The following is a 27811-nucleotide window of genomic DNA, read 5'->3' as shown; positions in this document are numbered from 1 at the left end:
TTGCTGGCTTAGGTTTGCCTCACAGAATTATGGTCCCCCCACCCCTCCTCCACGTCAAAGCTTCCTAGATGACATAACCTTGGTATATCACACCAATGCCAAATGGAACTTCTGATGTAAAGGGTCAGCTATTTGCTACCATAGGGACAGCACACGGCTTTAATTTTCCTATAACGTTCTCATAATGAATCCCCTCTTATCAGAACACCTAATGATTATAAGTTCCATGCTGCTGCTGCTTCTGAATGCTAGTTTCTTTGCTTCCCACTCTGGTTTTCCCTCTTTTCTACTTCTCTTTAAAAATTTGGCTTTCATAACCACCACTAATGAGAATGTGTTTTGGTTTTCTTATCAGTGGCAAACAGAGCAATCCCATCATGTGAAATTCAATCTTTGCACATTCCAATTTTTATTAGCGACGAGTGTTCAAAGCTTGAATCTTTCATTCCCAAGAGTTTGTTGCTTCTTTGAACATAAGGTTTCCAAAAGGCAGGCCTCCAGATAAATAAAGTATTACTATACATGTTTTTATATATAGTAATACTGATGCTTGCTCCTTGAAAGGAAAACTGACAAATCTAGACAGTGTATTGAAAAGCAGAGACATTACTTTGCCAACAAAGGTCTGGATAGTCAAAGCTATGGTTTTTCCAGTAGTCATGTATGGATGTGAGTTGGACCATAAAGAAGGCTGAGTGCCAAAGAATTGATGCTTTTGAATTGTGGTGCTGGAGAAGACTCTTGAGAGTCCCCTGCACTGCAAGGAGATCAAACCAGTCAATCCTAAAGGAAATCAACTCTGAATATTCATTGGAAGGACTGATGCTGAAGCTGAAACTCCGAATACTTTGGCCACCTGATGCAAAGAACCAACTCATTTGAAAAGACCCTGATGCTGGGTAAGATTGAAGGCAAAAGGAGAAGGAGGTGGCAGAGGATAAGATGGTTAGATAGCATCACTGACTCAATGGACATGAATCTGAGCAAACTCCAGGAGATGGTGAAAGACAAGGAAGCCAGGCGTGCGCCAATGGACATGAATCTGAGCAAACTCCAGGAGATGGTGAAAGACAAGGAAGCCAGGCGTGCGCCAGTCCATGGGGCTGCAAAGAGTTGACACAACTTAGCTACTGAACAATAGCAACAAATACATGTTTTTAACATGGTAACTGGTCAAAAGATAATCATGTATCACAGAATACCTTTCTATTTTCCTCATCTAGGTTCTAAACCCGCAAATCAAATCCTGTAAGTTATTCAAAGGAAACATCACTTTCAACTGGTACCCAACGACAAAAGAACACCATTAATCCATTTGGCAAGATAGATGAACATATACATAGATATACAGTACCTTTTAAAGCTTCCGTTTCTATGTCTACTAATGGCTTTCCCACATAGGCAGTGTCATCTAGATTATAATACAGTTTTTTAATGACTCCATCATAACGACTAGTGATAGTAACTGAAGCTTTATCACTTTGAACTTCACAGATGCTATCAAACTGAGACACTGTATCTCCTTCTTTTACATACCTAAAAGAGAAAGTCATAAGACACTTTTACATGAACCATAGTACAGATCATCTGAAACAATAAAAATGCTACACTGAATTAGATGAGTATCCATGGAGCCCAGTCTTGAGGCCCAGTATGTTTCAGATGTTTCAGAAGAGACTACAATGGCTTTCAGAGGTTCTTTGATGCTTCTTCAAGGAGTATAAATTTTTAAAAAACAATGAAATATTCATAATTTATAATCCAAAAATTTAATTAATGTATCAATTTTTTCTGCCTCACCCATTTCTTAGATGAAATATGTAAAATGTATTTTAAAAGTGTTATTTTCTTTTATTGTGTCAGCCTTCATCACATTTTAAGGGATACCTATTATCTCTAGAATTAAATTTTAAAAACTGATGTCTTCAATATACATCTGCTATACTTTTATAAATTGTAGTTTGAGTTCTTTGTCTTTATCTCTAACATGACTAATGAATTTCAGAGTCAGCCTCTTCTGACCTGAGATCCATCACTCTTTCCTTGATCCCACAATGCCACAGAGACACAATTGCAAGGTACATTTCTGTGATTATGGTTCTCTCCTAACCTACAGAGCAATTATAATGAAAACTACAAGGAAAGAATGTTTAGGTGTCTAAACGAGATTCTTAAAAGGATCTTTAACAGTATAAAATTGTGGGAGAGAATCTATTGACTCACCTTAACTGCTAGTTCTCAAAACCTTTGAAAATTAGTTCAGTACTCGGAGGTGTTTCTGTTTTTCCAGCAAAGGAAAGAAAGAAAAGGGGTAGAAGGATGCCTAAGTAGAGGTCTTTTTAATTTTTGTTTCAAGCCTCTTTCTTTTTTCACTTTTTTTTTTAAACCTTTGAAACAGTATTCTTTGATTCATATCTTTTGTTTTAATATTTTAACCTGTTCTAAAAATACAGGCAAACTCTCAGGTAATGGTGAGTCAAATGTACTTGCATTCTTGCTGAAATCATTTTTAATAAACACAGCTTAGACTACATAATGATTTTAAAACTGTTTGGAAAGAAGCTCTAAGTTCATTCATTAAAAACTTTTCAAAACACATGGTCATATCAACTTAACATCTTTTAGAGACTAATTTATCTTTTTTTAGCTGAAGTGAAGACTGGGCAGTGAAAAAAAAAAATTTAAAAAGAGGGAAAAACAAACCTTAATAAATTGCACTGAATAAAATGCCCTGATGTATAATGAACTGTGCCACCAGTATATTGTCAACATAAACTAGATTTACCTTAAAGCTTAAAAAATATATATTTTATGTTATAAAGAAAGGTGCTTCAATTTAAATAGATTCCTATTTATTTGTACTCAAATTACTTTTATACTTACTTAAAAACATTTCAGAATAACTTACCATTCTTTAACAGTTACTTCTCTAATCCCTTCTCCAATGTCTGAGAGTTTGAACTGAACAATCTGTCCTTGGAGAGCTTCAAAAACAAGTAAGAAACGATGATCATTAAATACACAATGTATTGCTAATAGATAGATGCTTTAACATCTAAAATTAGAAAATATTCTCAAGCAGAGGCAGAAACTATTCTATTTCATAGATTCAAAACAGCATTTTATAATTAATGTTTAAAAGCATAACCATCATTCATACCCATCAAAGATTTGTATAAATTACTCAGTGACAAAGACCTGTTGATACTGCCACAGAACTATCATTTTCTGATTTCCAAAATAATGTTGTTTTACAAGAGTAGAGAAGGCCCTTCCAACCAATGAGATTCTGTACTAATAGCAATGGATAAAAAACAGAACTGGGTGTTGTACAAAGGGAGATTGAGCTGGATCTCCTTGCTTTATGTTACGAAACTATAATAAACATTAATGACCTGCTCTTAAAATCTCTTGTCTTCATATAACTCTTCTTACTCCCAGTGCCTAAAGATCAGGCATATCCATATTAGAAGACTTGGAAAATTCTTAATCTGCCCAAATAATGTTCTGCCAGCTTATTAAATTTTAGTTTTCTACGTCATCTTTCCATTTTTTTAAAACTCCTTTTTGAAGTTCTACATCCTTTTTATAACACATAGATGCCAGTGATACTTTATGGTAACTATTCCCCAAGACAGACATTATTTCTGGTCAACAGAAAGTATGTATGGATCCTCTCGCTTTTCTAAATTAACGAATAGCTCTGAAGTGGCTAAAGAATGCTCCTCTCTCTTTTTCTTTGTTCAGCTGCTCAATCATATCCAGCTCTTTGGGACCCCACGGACTGCAGCATGCCAGGTTTCCCTATCCTTCACTATCTTCTGGAATTTGCTCAAACTCATGTCTATTGAATTGGTGATGCCATCCAACCATCTCGTCCTCTTCTCCTCCTGCCCTCAATCTTTCCCAGCATCAGGGTCCTTTCCAATGATTAGAATACAATTAAACAAACTGCTTATAAAACACATGTTAAGGTAGGAAACTTTTCTTTAAGAAATATGAGATTAGTACTTAAGAAACACAAAATATATTTTGATAAGAATGGCCTTTTGTTTCCACTCCAGTAAGTTGTGTTCTCATAGCCTGCTGCTCATAGTATAAAGGCAAACCCTTTTGAAAAACAGTTTTGGCACTAAGTATCAAAAACCTTAAGAAAAACCCCCAAAACTCTGTATCTTTGATTCCATAAGTAATTTTACTTTTAAGATTCTTTTCCCCTGAAGAAATAGAGAGGTACACAAAGATTTCTGTTCAGGAATAGTTATCATGGAGTTACAATAAAGAACTGGAAACTAACTGCAGTAACCAAAAAATGACAAGTAACTGTACCATGGCACCTCTACAAAAAGCAATATTATGTAAGGAACAGTGTGTGCAAGGGCATGGAAATACGATAATGTACAGCATGGTCAGGGAATGACAAACACTTATGTACAGCTGATGATAGGATATGTGGCAAGAAATCAACCCAGGCTTAAGACTTTGTGTGCCATGAGGAGGTGAGGTGTTTGGAATTTATCCTAGAGGTAATCAGGAAAGTGAAAACCCAAGAAGCTCAGTCGTGTCCGACTCTTTGCGATCCCATGGACTATACAGTCCATGGAATTCTCCAGGCCACAATACTGGAGTAGGTAGCCTTTCCCTTCTTCAGGGGATCTTTCTAACCCAGGGATTGAACCCAGGTCTCCCGCATTGCAGGCGGATTCTTTACCAGCTGAGCCACAAGCGAAGCCCAAGAATACTGGAGTGGATAGCCTATCCCTTCTCCAAAGGATCTTCCCAACCCAGGAATCGAACCAGGGTCTCCTGCGCTGCAGGCAGATTCTTTACCAACTGAGCTATCAGGAAAGCCCAGGTAATCAGGAATCAGTGGTAAATAAATATGGTCTTTAATTCTTTTGAAGCTGTTCCCCAAAATGGTAAAGTTTACTTTATAGTGACTATAGTGAAGTCGCTCAGTCGTGTCCGACTCTTTGTGACCCCATGGACTGTAGCCTACCAGGCTCCTCTGTCCATGGGATTTTCCAGGCAATAGTCCTGGAGTGGATTGCCATTTCCTTCTCCAGGGGATCTTCCCAACCCAGGGATCGAACCTGGGTCTCCCACATTGTAGACAGACACTTTACCATCTGAGCCACCAGGGAAGTAGTGGTAAAGTAAACTTTAAATCTATGGTGGCCCATGACTTGTTCTGACCAATAGAATATAGCAGAAGTAAAGTGTGAGTTCTGAAATTACAAGCCTCCCTATGACCTCTCAGACTCCCCCTTCTTCCTCCTGGAATTTGTCTTGAAATCCCCATATAAGGAAGCTGCTCTAGGTTACTGGAGGATGAGAGATGCTAAGTGGAGAAGAGAAAAGAGATGCCCCAGCCAAAACACAGCACCAATTGTCAGACATATGAATAAGACCACCTTGGACCTTCTAACCCAGAAGACCTTGTAGCTGAATCTAGTCACACTAGTGAGCCCAGGTGAAACCAGCAGAGGAACTGCGCACCCAACCAACCTCCGAAGTGCTAAGGAACAATAAATCACTGTTCCTGTAAGCCACTAAGTTGTGGGAAAGGTTATTATTTAGTAATAATTAGCTGATAGGGAGTCCCATCTACAATTTCACATCTGTAACTTTGTATCTATAATTTCAGAGAAAAATATCTCTGGCAGGGCTGTGATAGAAAAGGTTGGGAAGGAGTGCAGAGAAAACAGGAGGTTATTGTAGATAAGAAATTGAAGTATAGAATTTAACATATTTATGTATTTTCAAAGCTGTCTGAAAAGGAGAAGCCAGGTTTAAAAAATATATAAGCTAGAATATTACTAGATCTTGGTAGTCAACTCGATGTGAGACAAGAATCAGGATGACTCCAGGTTTCCAGCTTAACTGTTTACTGAGTTAGGGAATAATAGGAAGAGGATATATCCTAAGTATGTACAGCAATGCCCTTGGCACATAGTAGATGATCAAACAGTTACCTGTGTTGAATGGCTGTACTCTTACAATACAAAGTTGTATAATACTATGATTACTCTGTTTCCAGATGATTAAACAGACAAATTAAGTAACTTGCTTATGGTCACACAGCTAGCACCTGGTAGACCAAAGAATCCAAAGCCTCGGTCCCTTCATTGTTTACTCCAAACTATCACAACATTGTTAATTGGCTGTATTCCCCAATACAAAATGTTTTTGGTGTTAAAAATAAATCAAATTAAAAATAAATAAATAAATAAACAAACCCAAAGCTTGTAAGTGTTTAGAGACTAGAGCAAGAAGTTGGAGTTTCTGTTTGAATTGCCTTTATTTTCTCTGAGAAGAGAAAAGATCAACTTTTAGAAATAAAAATCTTTTTCTTAACAGTGAAGATATGGTTTTATATTTTCAGGTGTTGTGGATGATGACATACACAAGGGATAGGAGGACTAATTTATCTCAGGGGGTAGGTTCAGCTGAAATCCCCTTTTTTCCCCTCATCACCAGCACAGACTAAGGCACCAAGTTTCTGTCAAAAGCTTAATGATGGAACAAAGGTCTAGGCTCACCAGGGTTCTAAATAGAACCCTGAATAGAATAGCAGGAAAAAAATGGTTTTTTTTTTCCCCTTTTGCCATACCTAATACTTAAAGTCTCAAGTTCTTTGCAAGAGTAGAAAAAGTTGAAGAAAGGTAATTAAGTGGTGGAAGCCAGAGAACTTTCTCTTGACGAGCACCTCACATTGCTTTCATCACGCTATCTTAACATGACAGACTGAGTGCCTCATAGAACAAAAGTACTAATACAGTGAGTAGAAGGACACAGTCCACTAAATCAACAACTTATGTCATATCAGTGCTGACTACTGCATCTAGGTTAAGTCATATGATAAAGAACAGAGGACCCAAGAGAACACTTAGATGTCAAACACAGAGAACGCATTCACAGCATTATAGAGGCCCAGTATTAAGGGAAAGTATGTGAAAGGGGAACGGCAGGTGGGGGTGCCAAAAAACAAGAGAAAAGAAAATGAGAATTGGATAGATGTGTGGAGAGCAAGGAGGACCAGACTAAAAGTAAAAGGTCAACTCTTTTACTGTGGTAAGTCTTCAATCACTCAATAAATATACAAAACATTATTTCGTATAGGCTATTTTGAGATCATACTTACCAGCAGTTGTTTTTAGCGACTGATGTGGATGACTGTACTTGAATGGAGGATAACCAAAGAAACACACATATTTTGGCTTCAACACATGAACATTACCACATGTTTGAAAGTAGCGGACACAAATCTAGAGATGAGAAAACAAAAAATTAAGAACTTAAAAAAAAAAAAAGAGCTTTGAGAAATTATCTTAATGGCTTGTCTCTAAATATAAACTGAATTTCAAGTTTATTCTAAAAGTAGAACAATCATTATCACAGTGCAAACAATATGAAATACTCTAGGCCCAAATCAGAATACTTGGCATCAGTGATGAGTTCAGAAGTATTTCTGGTCAAGAAACCAAAAGAATTCAAACCCTAGCACACAGAATATGTTGTTGCTTGTTTATTTAGTAAAATTATATCCTTAGAGTCTGATTTGCCCATATGCTTATTATCCTTGACTAAAATTCCCTATGAAAGTAAAAAAATTTTAAGTGTATTCTATATAAACACATCAGTGTAAGTATATTTGAGTCATTAAAGACTTGCTGAAATAAAAAGTGACTGCTACTATTTACAATAGCCAAGACATGGAAGCAACCTAAATGTCCATCAACACATCAATGGATAAAGATGTCGTACATATATGTAATGGAATATTACTCAGCCATTAAACAGAAGGAAATAATGCCACCTGCAGCAACACGGGTGGACCTACAGGCTGTCATAATGAGTGAAGTCCGTCAGGCAGAGAAAGACAAATATTGTATGATACCACTTATCTGCAGAATCTAAAAAAAAAAAAAAAGATACAAATGTACCTATTTACAGAACAGAAACAGATTCCCAGACTTAGAAAATGAACTTATGGTTAACAGGGGGAGGGGTCAGTGTGGGGATAGGGACAGATGGGTTCTAGGATTGACATGTACACACTGCTAAACTTAAAATTAATAACCAACAAGGACCTACGGTATAGCACAGAAGACTCTGCTCAATATTAATGTAACAACCTAAATGGGAAAAGAATTTGAAAAATATATAACTGATTCACTTTGCCATACACCTAAAACTAACACAACATTGTTAATCAACTATACTCCAACATAAAATAAAAAAGCTAAAAGTGACTGCTAGCATTTAAATACACTGAAAAACACATATGGTATTGTACCCAAAGGTTTTCTTATTGTAATTCATAGATTAAATTTAACTATTTTATATAAAATCTTAGTATAATACAATGTTACAGAAAAAAAAAATTGAAGTAGGGCTCAATGTATTTCATTTGATAAATCATATATATATTTGATATATATAATCTAAGCATGTAAAAGGTACAATTTTTTTTTAAGTTAACATTTCAATGATATGAAATGTTATGGCAACACACTATTCCAAGAATATTCCAGTATTCTTGCCCAGGAAATCCCTGATTAACTACATCACATGTTTTAAAATTTTATACAATTTAAAAATATTATGGTCTGTTTAAAATTATTACAAAGTTTTGGCTATATTCCCCATTTTGTACACTACATCCTTGAGCCCATCTTATATCTTCCATATCCCTACCTTACATTGCCCTCCCTCCCACTGGAAACCACTAGCTTGCTCTTGTATCTTCAAGTCTGCTTCTTTTTTTGTCCTATTCACTAGTTTACTGTATTTTTTAGATTCTACACATCAGTTCAGTTCAGTTCAGTAGCTCAGATGTGTCCGACTCTTTGCAACCCCATGAACTGCAGCACGCCAGGCCTCCCTGTCCATCACCAACTCCCAGAGTTCACTCAAACTCATGTCCATCGAGTCGGTGATGCCATCCAGCTATCTCATCCTCTGTCGTCCCCTTCTCCTCCTGCCCCCAATCCCTCCCAGCATCAGAGTCTTTTCCAGTGAGTCAACTCTTCGCATGAGGTGGCCAAAGTACTGGAATTTCAGCTTTAGCATCATTCCTTCCAAAGAAATCCCAGGGCTGATCTCCTTCAGAATGGACTGGTTGGATCTCCTTGCAGTCCAAGGGACTCTCAAGAGTCTTCCCCAACACCACAGTTCAAAAGCATCAATTCTTCAGTGCTCAGCTTTCTTCACGGTCCAACTCTCACATCCATACATGACCACTGGAAAAACCACAGCCTTGACTAGACGGACCTTTGTTGACAAAGGAATGTCTCTGCTTTTTAATATGCTGTCTAGGTTGGTTATAACTTTTCTTCCAAGGAGTAAGCGTCTTTTAATTTCATGGCTGCAGTCACCCTCTGCAGTGACTTTGGAGCCCCAAAAATATACATAAAATCTACACATAAGCAATATCATATAGTACCTTTTTTTCTCTGACTTATTTCACTTAGCATAATGCTTTTCAAATCCATCCATGTTGTTGCAAATGGCAAAATTTTCCTTCTTTTCTATAGCTGAGTAGTATCTCATGTCTTCTTGAACCATTCATCTGTGGACAGACACTTAGGTTGCTTCCATATCTTAGAAATTATAAACAATGTTGCTATGAACATTACAGTATATGTACCTTTTCAAATTAGTGTTTTGCTTTTTCAGATATGTACCCAGGAGTGGCACTGCTGGGTAATATGGTACTTCTATTTTTAGTTTTTTGACAAACCTCCCTACTGTTTTCCACAGTGGCTGCACCAATTTACATTCGCACTAACAGTGTATGAGGGTTCCCTTTTCTCCACATCCTTGCCAACATTTGTTTTTTGTGTTCTTTTTGATGATAGCCATTTTGACAGGTGTGAGGTGATATGATATCCCAATGTGGTTTTACTTTGCATTTCCCTGATGATTAGCAATGTTGAGCGTCTTTTCATGTGCCTGTTGACCATCTGCATTTCTTCTTTGGAAATATATCTATTCAATTTTGCCCATTTTTTAACGCTGAGTTATATGATATGGCTTGATCAAATTTATCAAAGGCAGCAATGGAAGGATCTCAAGGACCAAATTGTTGATGACGAGAAATGTCAGGTCAAGGAGTCTGAACTCATACATCATGGGTTATTGTGAGTATGTATGTGTATATGTGTTTATTAGATTATAACAGTAAAGCCTGGAGGGGCTTCTCTGTTGGCTCAGTGGTACAGAATCCACCTGCCGGTGCAAGAAATGTGGGTTTGATCCCTGGGCTGGAAAGATCCTCTGGAGAAGGAAATGGCAACCCACTCCAGTATTCTTGTCTGGGAAATCCCATGGACAGAGGAGCCTGAGCTACAGTCCATGGGGCCGTAAAAGAGTCTTAGTGACTAAACAATACTAACAACAATGCCTGAAGAGAAAGGACAAAGTTAAGAAACTATTATTGTATTTGAGTCATGAAATCACAGGCTCTTGGCTGAGATGACGACTGGAAAAAGAAAGAAAGCAACATAAATGCAAAATGATTAGTAGCAATTCGATGTCTATAAACACAGTAGTGAAGCTGCTGACTAAAAGGACAAAAAGGAAGGGAGAAGGAGAAAATAATTTTTCAAGTAGGAAAGACTTTTTTTCTACAAACAACACAGCAAAAAATAAAAAGTAATGAAAAGAGGATTTAGCAGACTCTCATAATAAGGAAATAAATTAGTAATAATTCATCAGGCAGTCGTTGAGCACACTGTAAAGACACGATTATTCTGCACTCATGAATTCAAAGCTAAATAAGAAATAGAATAGTCTCTGAATTCAAACTGTTTACACTTTACTGCAGGAAGACAGACAAAATAGATAAATTCAGGATGATAGGGTAAGTAATCAAGAGTCAAAGTACAAACATAATATAATAAGGCTTTCGTAATAACTTACTGTAGGTGATAAGATCTCTTGCTGTTTATGATTTTTTTAACAACACATGGAAAAAAACAGACTTTTTTACTAAGCAGTTCAACAAAGGTTCATTGAATACCTACTATGTGCCAAGCACTTAGGATCAGAGAACAAAATTGCTGTGATTCCTTCCCTTGTAGAATGTGTAGCCCATACTGTGAAAGATAAAAAGAGGACTACTGGTGATTACAATAGTGTCAAAATGTGAGAAGGGAAGAAGTAGTGTTAAGAAAACACAAGGGAGAAAACTTACCTGGAGAAAGTGAAGTAGGACCTAAGGGATGAGTAGGAGTCAGCCAAGGGGTAAAATGTGTTGCAGAGAAGGCTATAGGGAAGTAAGGCAAGAGTCTTTGAAACAGAGGAAATACATGTGCAAAGGTCTAGAGGATAGAGAAGAAGGGAGAACAGTGTGCTTAATTAACTGAAATTGTTCAATATTCTTCTAGCATAGCTTAGTGTGAGCTAAGGGTGACATTTCAAGAGTGGGTTTTAGTAAGGAATGAAGCCTGGAGAGATTGGAAAGATTCAGATCATAAATAACTTCAAATCACAGTCATTTGAATTCTGAATATTTTGCTGAGAGCACTTTTAAGCAGAGAAATGACACTCTCAAATTTATGTCCTACTTCATAAAATGGCTCTGGCCACGCTATGGAGAATAGATTGGAGAAGTACAACATTAGAGAGAGAAAGTCCAACTGAGGAAGGTCCAGGATATCTGCAGCTGGTGACAGGGTGTAGAACAATGCCTAGATTTTTGAGAGACTTCTAGGCTAGAAGAAACAGGTTTGAGGGTTTAGTTCTAGAGCCTAGAGTCTGATGTATCTTGGAGGCATTATAGCAATCATTGTGAAACACCTAAAGGTTAGCCCTTCCAAACTCTTGGGCTAGCAGTGGCCAAGTTACATCACTAACCAATGGATCTGGCTGGTACCACCCCTCCCTCCTTCCTGCCCTGAATACAAAGTTGTAGAGCCCTGATAATGATAAGCCACTTAATCAATCCCAGCTGCCACCTAACTTTCATATGCTTTGTATACACAGATAATTTCCCATTTACTGGTTGGGTTTATTACCTATAGATGAAAAATACCTAAAATACATGAAATTTGGAGATTTTCAGGGCAGTAAGATATATGGGTCTGCAGCAGAGCTGGCTGGAAGACTGGGGAATCATCAGCATATAAATGGCAACTAAAATTCAAAGTGGATGAGGTAACCCAGGAAGTGCAAGAAGTACACAGATGGCCAAAGTCACAATCCTGAGAAACACCAGTGATTAAAAGTTGATCAGGGAAAGCGGAGATTGGGATGAAGTTCAGAGATGTAGGAAGAATACTGGGAAGCTGGTGTCACAGAAGCCAAGGATGAAGAACTTTCAAAAGAATATCTAGTGAGGTGCTGCAGAGAACTTATTTCTCCTGGTTACCTCCTTTTTGTGTCTGTGCTCAGTCACATCCAGCCGTTTGCAACGACATGGACTGTAGCCCGCCAGGCTCCTCTGTCCGTGGGATTCTCCAGGCAAGAGTACTGGAGTGGGTTGCCATTTCCTCCTCCAGGGGATCTTCACCACCCAGGGATGGAACCTTCAAAGTCTCTTGCATTGGCAGGATGATTTTTTTTAAACACGGTGCCACCTGGGAAGCCTTATCTCCTAATTAGTTGTCACAAATCTCAAATTATATACTATCCATTGGGAAACTAGTTGACCACCCCCCCAAGACTCCTTCTATGTGTTCCTGTAGTTCTATGTACTTGCGCCATCTTTTCACGCAGCGCTGTAATTGTTTGTCTAATGTCTCTCTCTCTATGCCCCAACACAAATCTGTAATTAAACTCCGAGAGGGCAGAGATCAGTGTCTTTCTTGTACAGATTTCCATCCCCAACTCCTGGTACCTGGTATAGAGCAGGCTTTTGAAAGGTTTTTGTAAGATCAGGGATCAAACGCTGTAGGAAAATCCGGAACAGGGGACCCAGGAAGAAAAACAAAAACAAAAACAAAAAACAAAAACTCTATGCAAATAGGATGAAACATTACGATCACTGGGATGTTAACTGTTTGGGGCTAAAAGGGAAGAAATGAAGGGGAAATGTTGGTGGGTCGTAGCTCTGGTGATTTAAAGTGGATGAGGTAACCCAGGAAGTGCAAGAAGTACACTTGGAAAGATACTGGTGCAAATGTAGGAGACAAGTCTAAGTCCAAAGAAGGAAACGAGCCTCCAAGATGCTCGGAGGCAAGGGCCTATGGTGTTACGCTTTTCTTGCCCAGTCTCTCCCTCTAGATTGTAAATTCCTCGAGGAGAGGGGTCAGTTCTGAAACAAAGTGGTGCTCAATAAATGTTTGACGAATATAGTATATTTCTATATCCCCGGTGCCAAACACAATGCCCGGTACCCAGATGGTGCTCAATGAAAAGCTACTGGGCGAAAGACCAGCTGGGCTGTGGGGTACAGATGAAGCGGGAGGGAGAATGAGTCACGATAGATGGGCGCCTTGGTATATAGATCGAGAGAGTGGGTTTCCAGACAGGCTGGTTCGCCACCGTCGCTGCCCTTCGTTTTGCATACATCCCTCCACCTCTCCATCACGCAAGCCCTTTACGCGAGGCACTCGGAGGAAAAAACAAATCATCTCTCCCAGGCAACTCCAAATAAACCACTCCGTCCCGACCCCAGATGGGCCCAACCTGCTTACCAGCTGCCCCGCAGTCCGGCTCCCGGTCCTCAGCACACGCGCTGCAGCCATCTTACTCCGGAAATGACAACTGCTCCGAGGTTGGAGGAGTTGCCTCTGCGGGGCACAGACTGGAGGCGGGGAGGCGCGCCCCCACCTGACAGCCAACCAGGGAGTGGGGCGAGGCAGAGATAACCCCCAGGGGTGGGTGGAGGGCCCTGCTAAGGGGGAGGGGAGCGAAGTGGGGAGCGGGCCATCCCAGATTTAATTTCAGGGACGAAGTTGGGTGGGGCACTGCTGTGCAAGTACTTATGCGCCAAAAACGATCATCTTTTCAGCCCAAGTAATGGGGGAGATAGAGTGTGTTAAGGAAACATAAAGGAGAGGCACTACCTGGAGAAGTTTAGGTTGAACTAAGATCGGAAGAGTTAAGTAGGAAACAAACCAACCTTCCTTCAACTCGCATTGAAACCGCTTGATTACACAAAACCGGACATTTCTATACATGCAAGACTGTAGAAGAAAGTGTCGGTCGCTCAGTCGTACCCGACTCTGCGATCCCATGGACTGCAGCCCGCCAGGCTCCTCTATGGGATTTTCCAGGCAAGGACGCTGGAGTGGTTTGCCATTTCCTTTTCCAGGGGATTTTCCCGACCCAGGATAGAATACAGGTCTCCTGCACTGCAGGCAGGCTCTTTACCGACTGAGCTACCGGGGAAGCTAGTTGAATCAAGTTTACACTAGAGTACTTCCTAATAACTGGCATTTTTCTTACTGGCCTTGAGCTCTTGGTTACCGAAAGTGGCTTTTTTTTTTTTTTTTTAATGGAAAATGAACAAGGTTATTATATTGAAAATAAACGTCATCAACATTATCTTTCCTTCTTAGGGAATTTGTCAGATATAGCTGCCCAGCATATGCAATATATGTCACAGGCATACTACCTTGAATTATTTGCCTCTGGTAGAAATGTCAAATTGAGCTCAGTGGAAACAGTAAAGACAAGATCAGAGCTTTAATGGTCAGTCCTCTTCACAGCAACTAGGAAATCAGTTTCTAGAAATGTCCAGGATGATATTTGTCTTTTCTCCCTCTTACATGGGAAAGAAAATCTGTACAGATGTTTACAGAATTACAGAGAAAAAAGCAGCAGAGAAAAAACCACAACAAAGACAAAATCATAAATCTCAACACTGAAGATTAGTGGCTGTAAAACAAAATCTCAGGTACTTCACAAATTCCCTGTCTGTATTACTCAAACTCACACTTTCAATTTTGCCTTATGTGCCTTTCAGTATAGTTCTTACACACACACAACTGTAAGCAATAAATCTAAATCTAAATCTGGGACAGTCAAAGAACTTTGATTTTTTGTTTTAGCTTTTCCCCTAATAAAACTAAAGAGCCTCTTGATGAAAATGAAAGAGAAGAGTGAAAAAGTTGGCTTAAAACTCAATATTCAGAAAACTAAGATCATGGCATCTGGTCCCATCACTTCATGGCAAATAGATGGGGAAACAATGGAAACAGTGAGAGACTTTATTCTTCAGTTCAGTTCAGTCGCTCAACTCTTTGGAACCCTAAGGACTGCAGTACCGCAGGGTTCCCTGTCCATCACCAACTCCCGGAGCTTACTCAAACTCATGTCCATCGAGTCGGTGATGCCATCCAACCATACTTCCTATAAGGTGGCCAAAGTACTGGAGTTTCAGCTTCATCATCAGTCCTTCCAATGAATATTCAGGACTTATTTCCTTTAGGATTGACTGGTTGGACCTCCTTGCAGTCCAAGGGACTCTCAAGAGTCTTCTCCAACACCACAGTTCAAAAGCATCAATTCTTCGGCGCTCAGCTTTCTTTATGGTCCAACTCTCACATCCATACATGACCACTGGAAAAACCATACCTTTGACTAGACGGATCTTTGTTGGCAAAATAATGTCTCTGCTTTTAAAAATGCTGTCTAGGTTGGTCATAGCTTTTCTTCCAAGGACCAAGTGACTTTATTGGGTCACTGTCGACTTCACTTTGACTTTTCACTTTCATGCACTGGAGAAGGAAATGGCAACCCACCCCAGTGTTCTTGCCTGGAGAATCCCAGGGATGGGGGAAGCCTGGTGGGCTGCCATCTATGGGGTCGCACAGAGTTGGACGGGACTGAAGCGACTTAGCAGCAGCAGCAGCAAAATCACTGCAGATGGTGACTGCAGCCATGAAATTAAAAGACACTTGCTCCTTGGAAGAAAAGTTATGATCAACCTAGACAGCATATTAAAAAGCAGAGACATTCCTTTGCCAGCAAAGGTCTGTCTAGTCAAAGCTATGACTTTTCCAGTAGTCATGCATGGCTGTGAGAGTTGGACCATAAAGAAAGCTGAGTGCCAAAGAATTGATGCTTTTGAACTGTGATGTTGGAGAAGACCCTTGAGAGTCCCTTGGACTGTAAGGAAGTCCAACCAGTCCATCCTAAAGGAAATCAGTCCTGAATATTCATTGGAAGGACTGATGCTGAAGCTGAAGCTCCAATACTCTGGCTATATGATGTGAAGAACTGACTCATTGGAAAAGACCGTGACGATGGGAAAGATTGAAGGCAGGAGGAGAAGGGGATGACAGAGGATGAGATGGTTGGATGTCATCACCAACTCGATGGACGTAAGTTTGAGCAAGCTTCAGGAGTTGGTGATGGACAGAGAAGCCTGGCGTGCTGCAGTCCATGGGATTGCAAAGAGTTAGACATGACTGAGCGACTGCACTGGACTGTCTAACAAAACATTTTATAGACATTAATAATATGTTTCATAATACTCCATGCATGTGTTTGTATAAAAAGATTAAGTAGCTGTGTCTTTGAACTGAATTGTTTTTCTTTCTAGAGTCCTTATACTACCTTTCCCCTCTAACTTTCCCTTTATAGAAACTCTGGGTTTTGAGAGGACAAGAACCCTTCACCTCAGTCTTTTTAAGTTATTCTTGCCCTTTTGTACTTCCATAGAAACTTTAGAATTGGCTTGTCAGGCTCTTTTAAAAAGTCCTGGAGGGCATTTGATGGAATTTTATTGAAACTATATTTTCAGTAGTATAGCTAAAGATTCTTCAGGGTTTTATTTATAGATAATCATATCATCTGAGAATAATGATGGTGCTGTTTTTGTCTGTTCAGTCTTGTGTCTTTCATTTCTTTCTTGTACAATCTGGCTAGACTCCCATCATCTGTTGAAATTATGGTTTAACAAGCCATAATTGTGGACATTCTTATCTTGTTTTAACTTGAATAGGTGTCTTATGTTTTACTGTTATTTACTGTTATTAAGAAAGAAATTTTCTGTAGGGTTTTCCAGATGTCCTTAATCAGGTTAAGGGAGTTTACATTCATTCCTAGTTTTGTTTGATTTTGTTTTATCATAAATAGGTCTTGATTTTTTTTCAAATGCTTTTTCTTCATTTATTAATGTGATCTTAGGTTTTTGATATATTATCATAACATTTTTCTAATGGTAGAATGATAATCTCAATTTGGTCATAATATACAGTATTTTACAAACATTGTCGGATTGGTTAATATTTTGATCAGGATGCATCTAAATTTATAAATAAAATTGACATACTTTTTCTTCTTGCTGTCATCTTTGTTTTGGTACCAGAGATTGGGTAAAGTATATGCATTCCCAGAGCTTTCCCTGTTACAACAATGATAGAACATTGGGATTAGGAGACAATGATGTTCACATCAAACCACAGAGGTTCATATCCCAGTATTCCTTAACAACTGTGTAGCCAGCCTTGCAGCAAATTATTTAACACATGCAGCTGTAAATCAGAGTAAAAACAGTAAATATTTTAGCACGTTGTGCATGCATGCAGCGGCCAAGTGCTCAGTTAATGTTGGCTGTTATCTGTGTGATTTATCATATTCTAATTGCTGTTCCCTCTTAACTGTAAGATAGGTACAGGATATTTTTATCATTAAGAAGATTGACATCATAATTGCTTACTTCTCAGTCTGTCCTATATACTTCCAATATCTTCAGACAGAGAATACCTTACTCTCCTTTGCTTACATAGAAAGGCTTGCACATGATTTGGTACTCAATTCATGTAGGAATTGAACCACAAGCGGAATCAAGAAGCTGGTTGTCCTTTCTTCCTGGCCTGAGGTGAATTACGGTAGTTGCACTGTTCATTGCCGCGATGAGCTTGTACTTTCTCCGACAAAGTGGCGTAACTTTGGCTTTTTGAGAATTATACTGCCGATTCTGATTCTGTCCTTTTCCACTCATCCCCAAAGAACTGATGTCTCATAGGAGAAAAAAAAGAATATTTTACACACGCGCGCGCACACAGAAACAGACACCGGTGAAGAACAAGAGGCTCATGGGTATCATCAATGCGCCAGGGAAACACATTTCAAGGGCCAGGCTGCAGAGAAGGCAAACCCAACCAGAGAGAAGGTGGTCAGCGCATCGCAGGGACCTTTCCTCCTCTTCGGTTTTAAGAGTTTCCAGTTTGGGTACGGCAGGATCCCCGAGAAAACAGTGATAAACACAGGTATTTGCACAAGCCTGGGAGACAACTGGAAGATACGGCTAGAGATGAAAGGGCAGCTTTCCGCCATCTGCGCGTCTTGCTGTGTTCAGGGTGCAAGTCTACCAGGGACAGATTTCCTAAGATGCTCCAGGGCACCTCCCCGGCCACCACCCCTTCTGCCGGAGAGCTTCCGATTTGTCGGAATTTTCTGGGCTCCGCCTCTTTAAGCGGCGCGGCGCGCGCACGCGCACTGGTTGTGGGCCTGAAGAACCCGGCTTCTGGGGGCTGTGCGCCTGGGTTCGTGTCTGCGGAGTTGGGCGCTCCCCGAGCCGGCGAGTGCCCTGCTTTTCCCCGGAGCCCGGCGGCCCTGGGCGGGGAGCGAGGACTCAGGCTCCGGAGCTGCGGGGCAGGAGTCCGCGTATCCTCTTTCTCCAGTTCCGGCCGAGGCTACGTCGCGGGGGGCCGGGCCCCAGCACGCTCCCCATGGCGGGGCCGCGGGTGGAGGTGGACGGCGGCATCATGGAAGGGGTGAGTGCCGAGCAGGAGGCCTGGCGGGGTGCGGCTGCCGCATGGGCTGCGGCGGAGAGCTTGCGGGTCTAATCTCTCTCTTCTCTCGGCACCAGGGCGGGCAGATCCTGAGGGTGTCTACGGCCCTGAGCTGTCTGCTGGGCCTCCCTTTGCGGGTGCAGAAGATCCGAGCCGGCCGCAGCACGCCGGGCCTCAGGTAAGTCGGGGCGCCGGGGAGTCTGGTCTTGGGACTAGGGGTGGGTGGGTCCGCCGGGCTGGGGACGGGGGGAGAAGAGGGGACAGGCCGTGGGACTGGAGGGTGGAAGGCTGGCGCCTGGCTAGGGACTGAGGGAGAGGAGGGGAGAGGCCGAGGGACTGGAGGGTTGAGGGGGTGGTGCGCAGGGCCGCGGACGGGGGGAGAAGAAGGGACAGGCCTTGGGACTGGAGGGTGGCGGGGCGGGGAACAGGCCATTGGTGGGGAACAGGCGGGCAGACGTGGAGCTCATGGTGAGGCTAAGATCCCCGCCCTAGGATTGAGGACTCCGCGGCCTGGGGGTGGTGCTGTGGCCTCGGTAACCGGGCTTGGGTGCTTTTGAACGCCTCAAGGAGCAAGTTCAGGAAATAGGTCCATGTTTTCTCTGTTTAGCTAAAGTTGTCTCGTTTCCTGATGAGTTATATTTAAAATGTTTCCCACCTCGGTCATTACAAGGACTCGGAAAGCTCGTACCAGCGGGCAAGGTAGATCAGGGCAGAACAGCCTCTGGGGCCAAACAAAAATTCCACTGTTTTAAACCGGGCCTTTTTCTGCATTCACAAGTTTTAGTCTCGTAAAGAGCCTGAGATGCCGTCATTCCGGTTTTCATTCAGACCCCTTGGAAGCTGTGGATAGGACCAGGATTATCCGTTGTGAAGAGGGGAAAATGTTGACAGTTGACTGTGTTTCATCTGTCATCTGGAAGCTAGGTATACCACTAGTTTAAGTCATGGTGAAGCCAAACTAATTCCTTTGTACTTGTACTTTGTATATATTTCATTCTAATGGGTCAGCTGTCTCTTAGTTTTTTATTCAGACTCCATGTTGAAAGTATTAAAAGGCGGTTACTGATATGTGTGAACAGTAGTTTTCTTTGTCATGGCAGTAGTTTGCAGTAACCCATTTCATCAATAGGGAAATTAATTCATTAAGGCTGTGTTAGGTATTTAAGTAGTTTCCTAGGGCTGCAATAACAAAGTACCACAGACTATGTGGGCTGAACAACCAAAAATTGATTTTTGCAGTTTTGGAGGCTGGAAGTCCAAGATGAAGGTGCTGGTAGGGTTGGTTTTCTCTGAGGGACTTAAGGGAAGATTCTGTTCCAGGCCTCTCTCCTTGACTTGAACATAATCAGCCTCTTGCGGCCTCTTCCCTGTGCTCCTGCCTCTGTACATATTCCCTGCTGGTGTGTCTTAATCTTCTCTTTTTGTAAGGACACCAGTGAGAATGGGCTGGGGCTCACTCTGACTGCCTCTTTTAATTTAATCACCTCTTTAAAGGCCCTATTTCCAAATACAGTCACATTGTGAGGTACTTCAGCATATGAAATTTAGAGGAACACAGTTCAGCCCATAACAGGTACGTAGATTACTCAGTCAAGTGCAAGTGAGACTGATGGCACTTGGGTTGTTTTATTAGTTTTACTCTTTTGCATGCTTCTAATTTGCAACAATATTATCAGCATATGTGTTTATAGTTAAAGTAACATGTGGAAGGAACCCTTTATAAAGATACCTACGGGCAGGCAGTCCAGGTGCCTAAAACACCAGAAGGACACTCTGGCACTTCCTGTGGTTAGACCTTGCTATTTTCTTGCCATTGCAGTTTTATAAATGTGTCATAAAGTGTGGGGATATAGGCAGTCTGAATGCACACATTTTGATGCAGTATTATGACCTGAAGGCCTCAACATTTATCTGGACTGGAAATGATTCGAGATTTGTGTGATGGGCAACTGGAGGGGGCAGAAATCGGCTCAACAGAAATAACGTTTACACCAGAGAAGATCAAAGGTGGAGTCCACACAGCAGATACCAAGACAGCAGGGTATGTGTCACTTACATTCCATTTGACTATGTGTTTTTGAATTAGACCTGGATGCAGATATAGGTACTACCACTTCCTGGACAAGTTGCTTAACCTCTTTGAAGCTTGGTTTTCTCACTTTTAAAATGGACATGAAACACATTTCAGAGTTACAGATCCTGTGTAAAGTTTCAAATACCTAATGGCTTATTAATTGTAGCTGTTACTATAGATATTACTGTACCTATCTAGAATTTTCTCTCATGTATCAGTTCAGTCGCTCAGTCGTGTCAGACGCTTTGCAACCCCATGGACTGCAGCACCCCAGGCTTCCCTGTTCATCACCAATTCCTGGAGTTGACTGAAGCAGATGTCCATCAGGTCAGTGATGCCATCCAACCGTCTCATCCTCTGTCATCCCCTCCTCCTGCCTTCAGTCTTTTCCAGCATCAGGGCTTTTCCAGTGAGTCAGTTCTTCACATCAGGTGGCCAGAATATTGGAGCTTCAACTTTAGCATTAGTCCTTCCAATGAATATTCAGGACTGATCTCCTTTAGTATTGACTGGTTTGATCTCCTTGCTGTCCAAAGGGACTCTCAAGAGTCTTCTCCAACACCACAGTTCAAAAGTATCAATTCTTCAGCGCCCAGCTTTCCTTGTAGTCCAACTCACATCCATACGTGACTACTGGAAAAACCATAGCTTTGCCTATACAGACCTTTGTTGGGAAAGTGATGTCTCTGCTTTTTAAAATGCTGTCTAGGTTGGTCATAGCTTTTCTTCCAAGGAGCAAGTGACTTTCAGTTTTATGGCTGCAGTCACCATCCACAGTCATTTTGGAGCCCAAGAAAATAAAGTCTGTCACTGACTCCCCATCTATACATCTTCTCTCATGTATAGTATAGCATATTTGCTTCTTTAGTTTTTATTATTTAGAAAATGAATATCTGAAAGCAACTGTAGTTTTGTGCTTTGTAATGATAAGTAGTCTTTGTGGTGTAGTCTATTTAGTTCTTGGCTTGCAGCTAACTATTAACCATATTTTACTTTTAGTCTAGGTATTTTTGTCCTCTTTTAATAGAGACTTATGCAACTATATATAGAAATTTTTGTATATGATCTTCTTTTTATCCTCATTGAAAAATGGATATTTAATAATTAAGTTGAGCCTTTATTACTTTCCAAAAATATCTCCTTTTATTGATAAAACATGGAGAGCAGTTTTTGTGTTTTCTGTGTTATTGGCTGATGGCTATTGTAAACAGCATCTTTTTACCAAAATCTTATACATTTACTAGGAAATTTGATAAAATAAGTACCAGTATTGTAAACGTGATGCCAGTTTGTTTCAGAAATGACTGTTTCAATAGATTATGATTTTTTTAGCTTAAGGAAATGTTCAGTGACAATTGAGATTTCAGTTATGATGTGAATAGATTTATGTTAAAAAAGGCCTCTCGTAGGCCTCAGGTGAAGTTTGCCAAATGATAACTTTCTTATGGGGATTGAATCATTTTGAAGGATCTTTATTTTGGGGGGGCTCCAAAATCACTGCAGATGGTGACTGCACCCATGAAATTAAAAGACACTTACTCCTTGGCAGGAAAGTTACGACCAAGCTAGACAGCATATTAAAAAGCAGAGACATTACTTTGCTAACAAAGGTCCATCTAGTCGAAGCTATGGTTTTTCCAGTGGTCATGTATGGATGTGAGAGTTGGACTATAAAGAAAGCTGAGTACCGAAGAATTGATGCTTTTGAACTGTGGTGTTGGAGAAGACTTGAGAGTCCCTTGGACTGCAAGGAGGTCCAACCAGTCCATCCAAAAGGAAATCAGTCCTGAGTGTTCATTGGAAGGACTCTTGTTGAAGCTGAAACTCCAATAGTTTGGCCACCTGATGTGAAGAGCTGACTTATTTGAAAAGACCCTGATGCTGGGAAATATTGAAGGCAAGAAGAGAAGGGGATGACAGAGAATGAGATGGTTAGATGGCATCACCGACTTAATGGACATGAGTTTGGGTAAACTCTGGGAGTTGGTGATGGACAGGGAGGCCTGGCATGCTGCAGTCCATGGGGTCACAACCAGTTGGACACGACTGAGTAACTGAACTGAACTGAAGTATCTTTCTTATTTCAGGCATTCTCTTATACAAAAAGAGGGGAAAGTTATAGTTAGCCAACTATCTAAAAATTATCAAACACATAATCATAGAATTTTGAATCTGTAGGAAAGAAGATAGAAACCATGTATTCCAACCCTTCCTTTACTTTGTGAATGAGAAAATGAAGACCCAGAGGTCATAGAGTCAGGGTCAGAACTAGAATTAGAATCTAGACTTTCTGGCTTCTAATCCACTAGAATGTATGAGAAATGAGTTTAAAGTTGAAAATCCAGTTCCATTCAATAGACTAAATCAAGTTTATTCCTAGCAACAAAACACATCTTACTTAAGTGAATTATAGCCTTTTCACCCCTAATTGTGATTATAGTACTCTGTTTTTTCAAATGTCTACCTTTGTCTTTGCAGTTCCTGTGTGTATGTGCTTAGTCACTCAATTGTGTCCAACTCTTTGGGAACCTATGGACTATATACCACCAGACTCCTCTGTCCATGGGATGCTCCAGGCAAGAGTACTAGAGTGGGTTGCCATTTCCTCCTCCAGGGGATCTTCCCTACTTAGAGATTAAACCTGTGTCTTCTGCATTGGCAGGCAGATTCCTTACCACTGAGCCACCTGGGAATCCCTTGCAATTCCATACTTTTTTAAAATTAAGGTTTTCTTTACTCTTCTTAGACTCTGATTTTATTGGGTGGAAGAGAAACACTTTAACTGTATTGGGTTTCTCAGAGGGTATAAACAGAAGTTCAGCAGTTGTAAACCTATGGTTTATGGTAAACTGAACATTTCCAAGTCTTTTTCACTTGCCCCTAGGCTTAACTGCTAAAAAGAGGGATTATATTGTATGCAGTTTCTCTTAACAGTGCCTAACATTACACGGTGTTAAGTATTTACTTAATAAAATAGAATGTCAGTGATAGAGACTGTATAATTCAGTACCCATGTATCATTCCCATAGGACAGTTAAATAAAGGCTATCTTTTGGTATGTAGAGGCTGTGTTGGCATTCCCTTTCAAACGCAGTCTGTGTATTAATATTATTGTTTTCTCCTGACTTTGAAAAAGGGAGATGACAGCTCTTTTAGGAAATATGACCATTTTATTTCATAAAATGCTACATATTCTGTAATTATTTCTTATGATTTCTCATGTTATTTGACTCTAAGGACCAAACAGTAGCTACCCTGGTGGCTCAGTCATTAAAGAGTCTGCCTACTATGTGGGAGACCTGGGTTTGATCCTTGGGTTGGGAAGATCCTTTGGAGGAGGAAGTGGCAAACCACTCCAGTATTCTTGCCTGGAGAATTTCAGAAGTGTCTGGTGGGCTATAGTCCAAAGAGTTGGACATGATGGAGTAATTTTCACTTCACTTTCTAGAACCAGACAGAGTTGAGTTGTAGCAAGGATAATCTCCTGAGAAGTTTTTTCAGTGTGAAATATTTGGCTATCAGTTCTTGTAAAATACTACTCTGTCTTATCACAAATGCCATGATGGTAGAAACTCTATCTTAATATATGAATGATGCCTTGTGCATGGTGGAGACTCAGGTACAGTCATTAGAATATTTGCAGACCTTGACAGTTTTGATGCAATTTCATAAAGTGTTACTTTTAAGAATCCGTTTATAAAAACATTGTAAAGATGCTGTTATTTTTAATTCTTTTTCTTTGTAATATAAACAAAAGTATTAGAACTTAACGTACAATCACACAATGGGCTTCCCTGGTGGCTCAGTGGTAAAGAATCCACCTGCAATGCAGGAGCTGCAGGATCAGTCCCTGGGAGGGAAAGATCCCTGGGAGAAGGAACTGGCAACCCGCTCCAGTATTCTTGCCTGGGAAATCTCATGGACAGAAGAAGCTGGTGGGCTAACCGTCCATGGAGTTGCAAAAGAGTTGGACATGACTTAGCGACTAAACAACAACAAAGGTCGTATAGCTAATGTATTTAGTGTTGGGTTCAAACCCAGATTTGCTTATTATTTAAGGCCAGTTCCTTCTATTGTGAAATACCAAGCTTTCTTTAAGATTTAGGATGTTATCATTCAGTCAGTGGGAGTGTTTTTAACTTTAAAGTTGAGGGCATGTCAGTTGTTAAGAAGGCAATGGCACCCCACTCCAGTACTCTTGCCTGGAAAATCCCATGGACGGAGGAGCCTGGTAGGCTGCAGTCCATGGGGTCGGGTGGGAAGAGTCGGACACGACTGAGCGACTTCACTTCACTTCTCACTTTCATGCATTGGAGAAGGCAATGGCACCCCACTCCAGTGTTCTTGCCTGGAGAATCCCAGGGACGGGGGAGCCTGGTGGGCTGCCGTCTGTGGGGTTGCACGGAGTCGGACACGACTGAAGCGACTGAGCAGCAGCAGCAGCAGCATGTCAGTTGTCTGTGCTTCAGCTTATGGTGATATAGTAACGTCTCTTTCTTGAGATTTCAAAGTGAAAACGCAGCTAAGCCTGTTCTACCTTCTCCTTAGGAGTGTGTGCCTCTTGATGCAGGTCTCAATGCCCTGTGTTCTCTTTGCTGCTTGTCCATCAGAACTCCGTTTGAAAGGTGGGACTAATGCTGAAATGGCACCACAGATTGATTACACAGCCATGGTAAGAGCTTTTGTTGCTACTGACCAACTAAGAGGATCTCATATAGTCTTCTCAAACTCCATTCTCTGTTTAAATACACCCTGAGTGTTTTTGTATACATACCTTTTTATTTCTTAATGGAGTCTGGTTCTATTGTGGGAGAAGATAATTATTTTAGATTTGTGTGTTATATCTTAGAACAGTGCTCATAGTGAATTCTTTAAAAACCTCATGTACATTAGATTATTTATAATGCATATACCATATATTACTTATCATAAATAAGTTATTTTCTGAATACAGGGATTATGATTTGGAAGAAAAACTCAAAATAAGAATAAATGCCATGTTTGACAGGATTGGTGAGGATATGAAAAAATTGGAACCTTTGCACACAGTTGATGGGAATACAAAATGGTGCAGCCATCAGGGAAAACAGCATGGAGGTTCCTCAGAATGTTAAAAAGAAAACTACCATATAATCCAGCAGTCCCACTAGGTATTATCCAAAAGAGTTGAAATCAGGATCTCCAAGAGATATTAGCATTCCCATGTTCATTGCAACACTATTCATAAAAGCCAAGATGTGGAAACAACCTAAATGTCCATCAACAGATGAAAGAATATATAAAATGAGGCATATAGAAAACATAATATTAGAAAAATTTATTTAAAGAAGTAGTGTATGCACACTGTAAGATAGTGTCTGAAGGTCATAGCCACTGGTAATAGTTTATTTCTTTGAATTGTCTTCAATAGATGTTCTATCTATACATTTACTATTTTTATATATCCATGTATATAGCTTTATTCCTGTTTGTCTGGCCCACTACTTGTCCTTTAAATAAAGTATTATTAGAAATAAAAATGTGTTATATATGTACAATGGATGACTAGCATTAAAAAGGAAATTCTAGATTATGTGACAGCACAGTGGAGCCTTGATGATGTTGTGCTATGTGAAATGAGCCAGTCAGATAAAGACAGTTGCTGACATGATTCCACTTATATAAGATATCACAAGAAGTTAAGTTATAGACTCAAAGAATGGAATGGTTACTAGTGGAAGAGGGAGTTAATAATCAACGTGGATAAATTTTCAGTTAAGTAAGATGAATACACTTTAGAGATCTGTTGTACACATTGTAAGTTTTGTCAACAGTATTATGTTGTACTCTTAAAAATGTGTTGAGAGATTAAGATCTCAGGTTAAATGTTCTTACCACAATAAATTTCTTAAAAAATATCTACCATATTTTGATTATGAATTTTTAGAAAGTAAAATTCAATATTGGCATGCTTATATAACTTGTGGGAGGGAAAGGTGGTATCATCATTTTCCCGTAGGTTTATTAAGGTGTAGTTATTTATACTAGAACTCACCCTTAGTGTGAGTTTCTTTGATTTCTGATGTATGGTTGTGAACCTGCCACCACAATGATGATAGAGAATTACTGTAAAAAATTCCCGTATCCCTCTTTCTAGTCAGTCCCACCCCCTCTGGCCCTGGCAATCAGTGGTCTGTTGTCTCATAGTTCTGCCTTTTTTCAGAGTGTCTTATAAAGGAATAATACTGTATATATAGTCTTTTGAGTCTTTTTTCTTCAGTTATAATAGCATCTGTTTAGGGGGAGGGGAGTGGAGGAGGGATGGATTAGGAGCTTGGGATTAGCAGATACTAATTGTATGTAGAGTTGATAAACAACAAAGTTTTACTGTATAGCGCAGGGAACTGTATCCAATATCCTGTGATACACCATAGTGGAAAAGAATATGAAAAAGAATGCATATATATATCCATATAATTGAATCACTGCTGTATAATAGGAATTAACACAGCATTGTAAATCAGCTCTACTTCAATAAAATAAATTAAAAAATATATCTGAGAGTTACCCATGTTGCTTGTATCGGCAGTAAAAGCTAGTCTTCTATTATATGGATGTTTGTTTATCTATTCATCAGTTGAAGGACATTTGGACTACTTTCAGTTTTTTGCAGTTACGAGTAAAGTCACTGTAAACACATACAGATTTCTTGTCTAGACATCAGTTTTTGTTTCTCTTGGGTAAATAGCTAGAGAGGATTTGCTCTGTTGTAACAGTGAGTTTATGTCTGACTTTATGAGAAACTGCCAAATTGTTTTGGCATCCAAGGTGGCTGCATTGTTTTGCGTTTTCACCAACACTGTAGGGGAGTTTTAGCTCTTCTTCATCCTTTCCAGCACTTGATATTCTCAGCTTTTAGTTAATTTTTTTTTCCACTTTAATAGATGTTATAGTCTTAAAATTCAGTTTGATGGGATATATAGTGAAAATTAATCTATATTCACCTTTCCACATCAAGGAAATGACCCTAATTAAATATTATAAAATGCAGCAAAAGATAATG

General features: G+C 40.1%; 2 protein-coding genes across 2 annotated transcripts in view; one reads left to right on the top strand and one right to left on the bottom strand.

Moving 5' to 3' along the window:
- DBT (dihydrolipoamide branched chain transacylase E2) overlaps positions 1 to 13694 on the bottom strand; it is a 40976-nt gene extending 27282 nt beyond the window's left edge. Inside the window, exons 1-4 of the mRNA XM_052637541.1 lie at positions 13644 to 13694; positions 7145 to 7268; positions 2909 to 2984; positions 1355 to 1536 (exon numbers count right to left, since the gene is read on the bottom strand). Coding sequence (XP_052493501.1) covers positions 1355 to 1536; positions 2909 to 2984; positions 7145 to 7268; positions 13644 to 13694 — 433 coding nt within the window. The remainder of the gene's footprint in view (positions 1 to 1354; positions 1537 to 2908; positions 2985 to 7144; positions 7269 to 13643) is intronic.
- Positions 13695 to 18419: 4725 nt separating this feature from the next.
- The window catches only part of RTCA (RNA 3'-terminal phosphate cyclase), a 31852-nt gene continuing 22460 nt past the window's right edge, over positions 18420 to 27811 (top strand). Inside the window, exons 1-4 of the mRNA XM_052637400.1 lie at positions 18420 to 18677; positions 18773 to 18873; positions 20593 to 20736; positions 25318 to 25441. Of these exons, the coding sequence (XP_052493360.1) occupies positions 18633 to 18677; positions 18773 to 18873; positions 20593 to 20736; positions 25318 to 25441 (414 nt within the window). The 5' untranslated portion in view covers positions 18420 to 18632. The remainder of the gene's footprint in view (positions 18678 to 18772; positions 18874 to 20592; positions 20737 to 25317; positions 25442 to 27811) is intronic.

This window comes from Budorcas taxicolor, chromosome 3 (assembly GCF_023091745.1).
Source record: "Budorcas taxicolor isolate Tak-1 chromosome 3, Takin1.1, whole genome shotgun sequence".
NCBI lineage: Eukaryota > Metazoa > Chordata > Mammalia > Artiodactyla > Bovidae > Budorcas > Budorcas taxicolor.
This window is presented reverse-complemented; position numbering and strand designations above follow the sequence as displayed.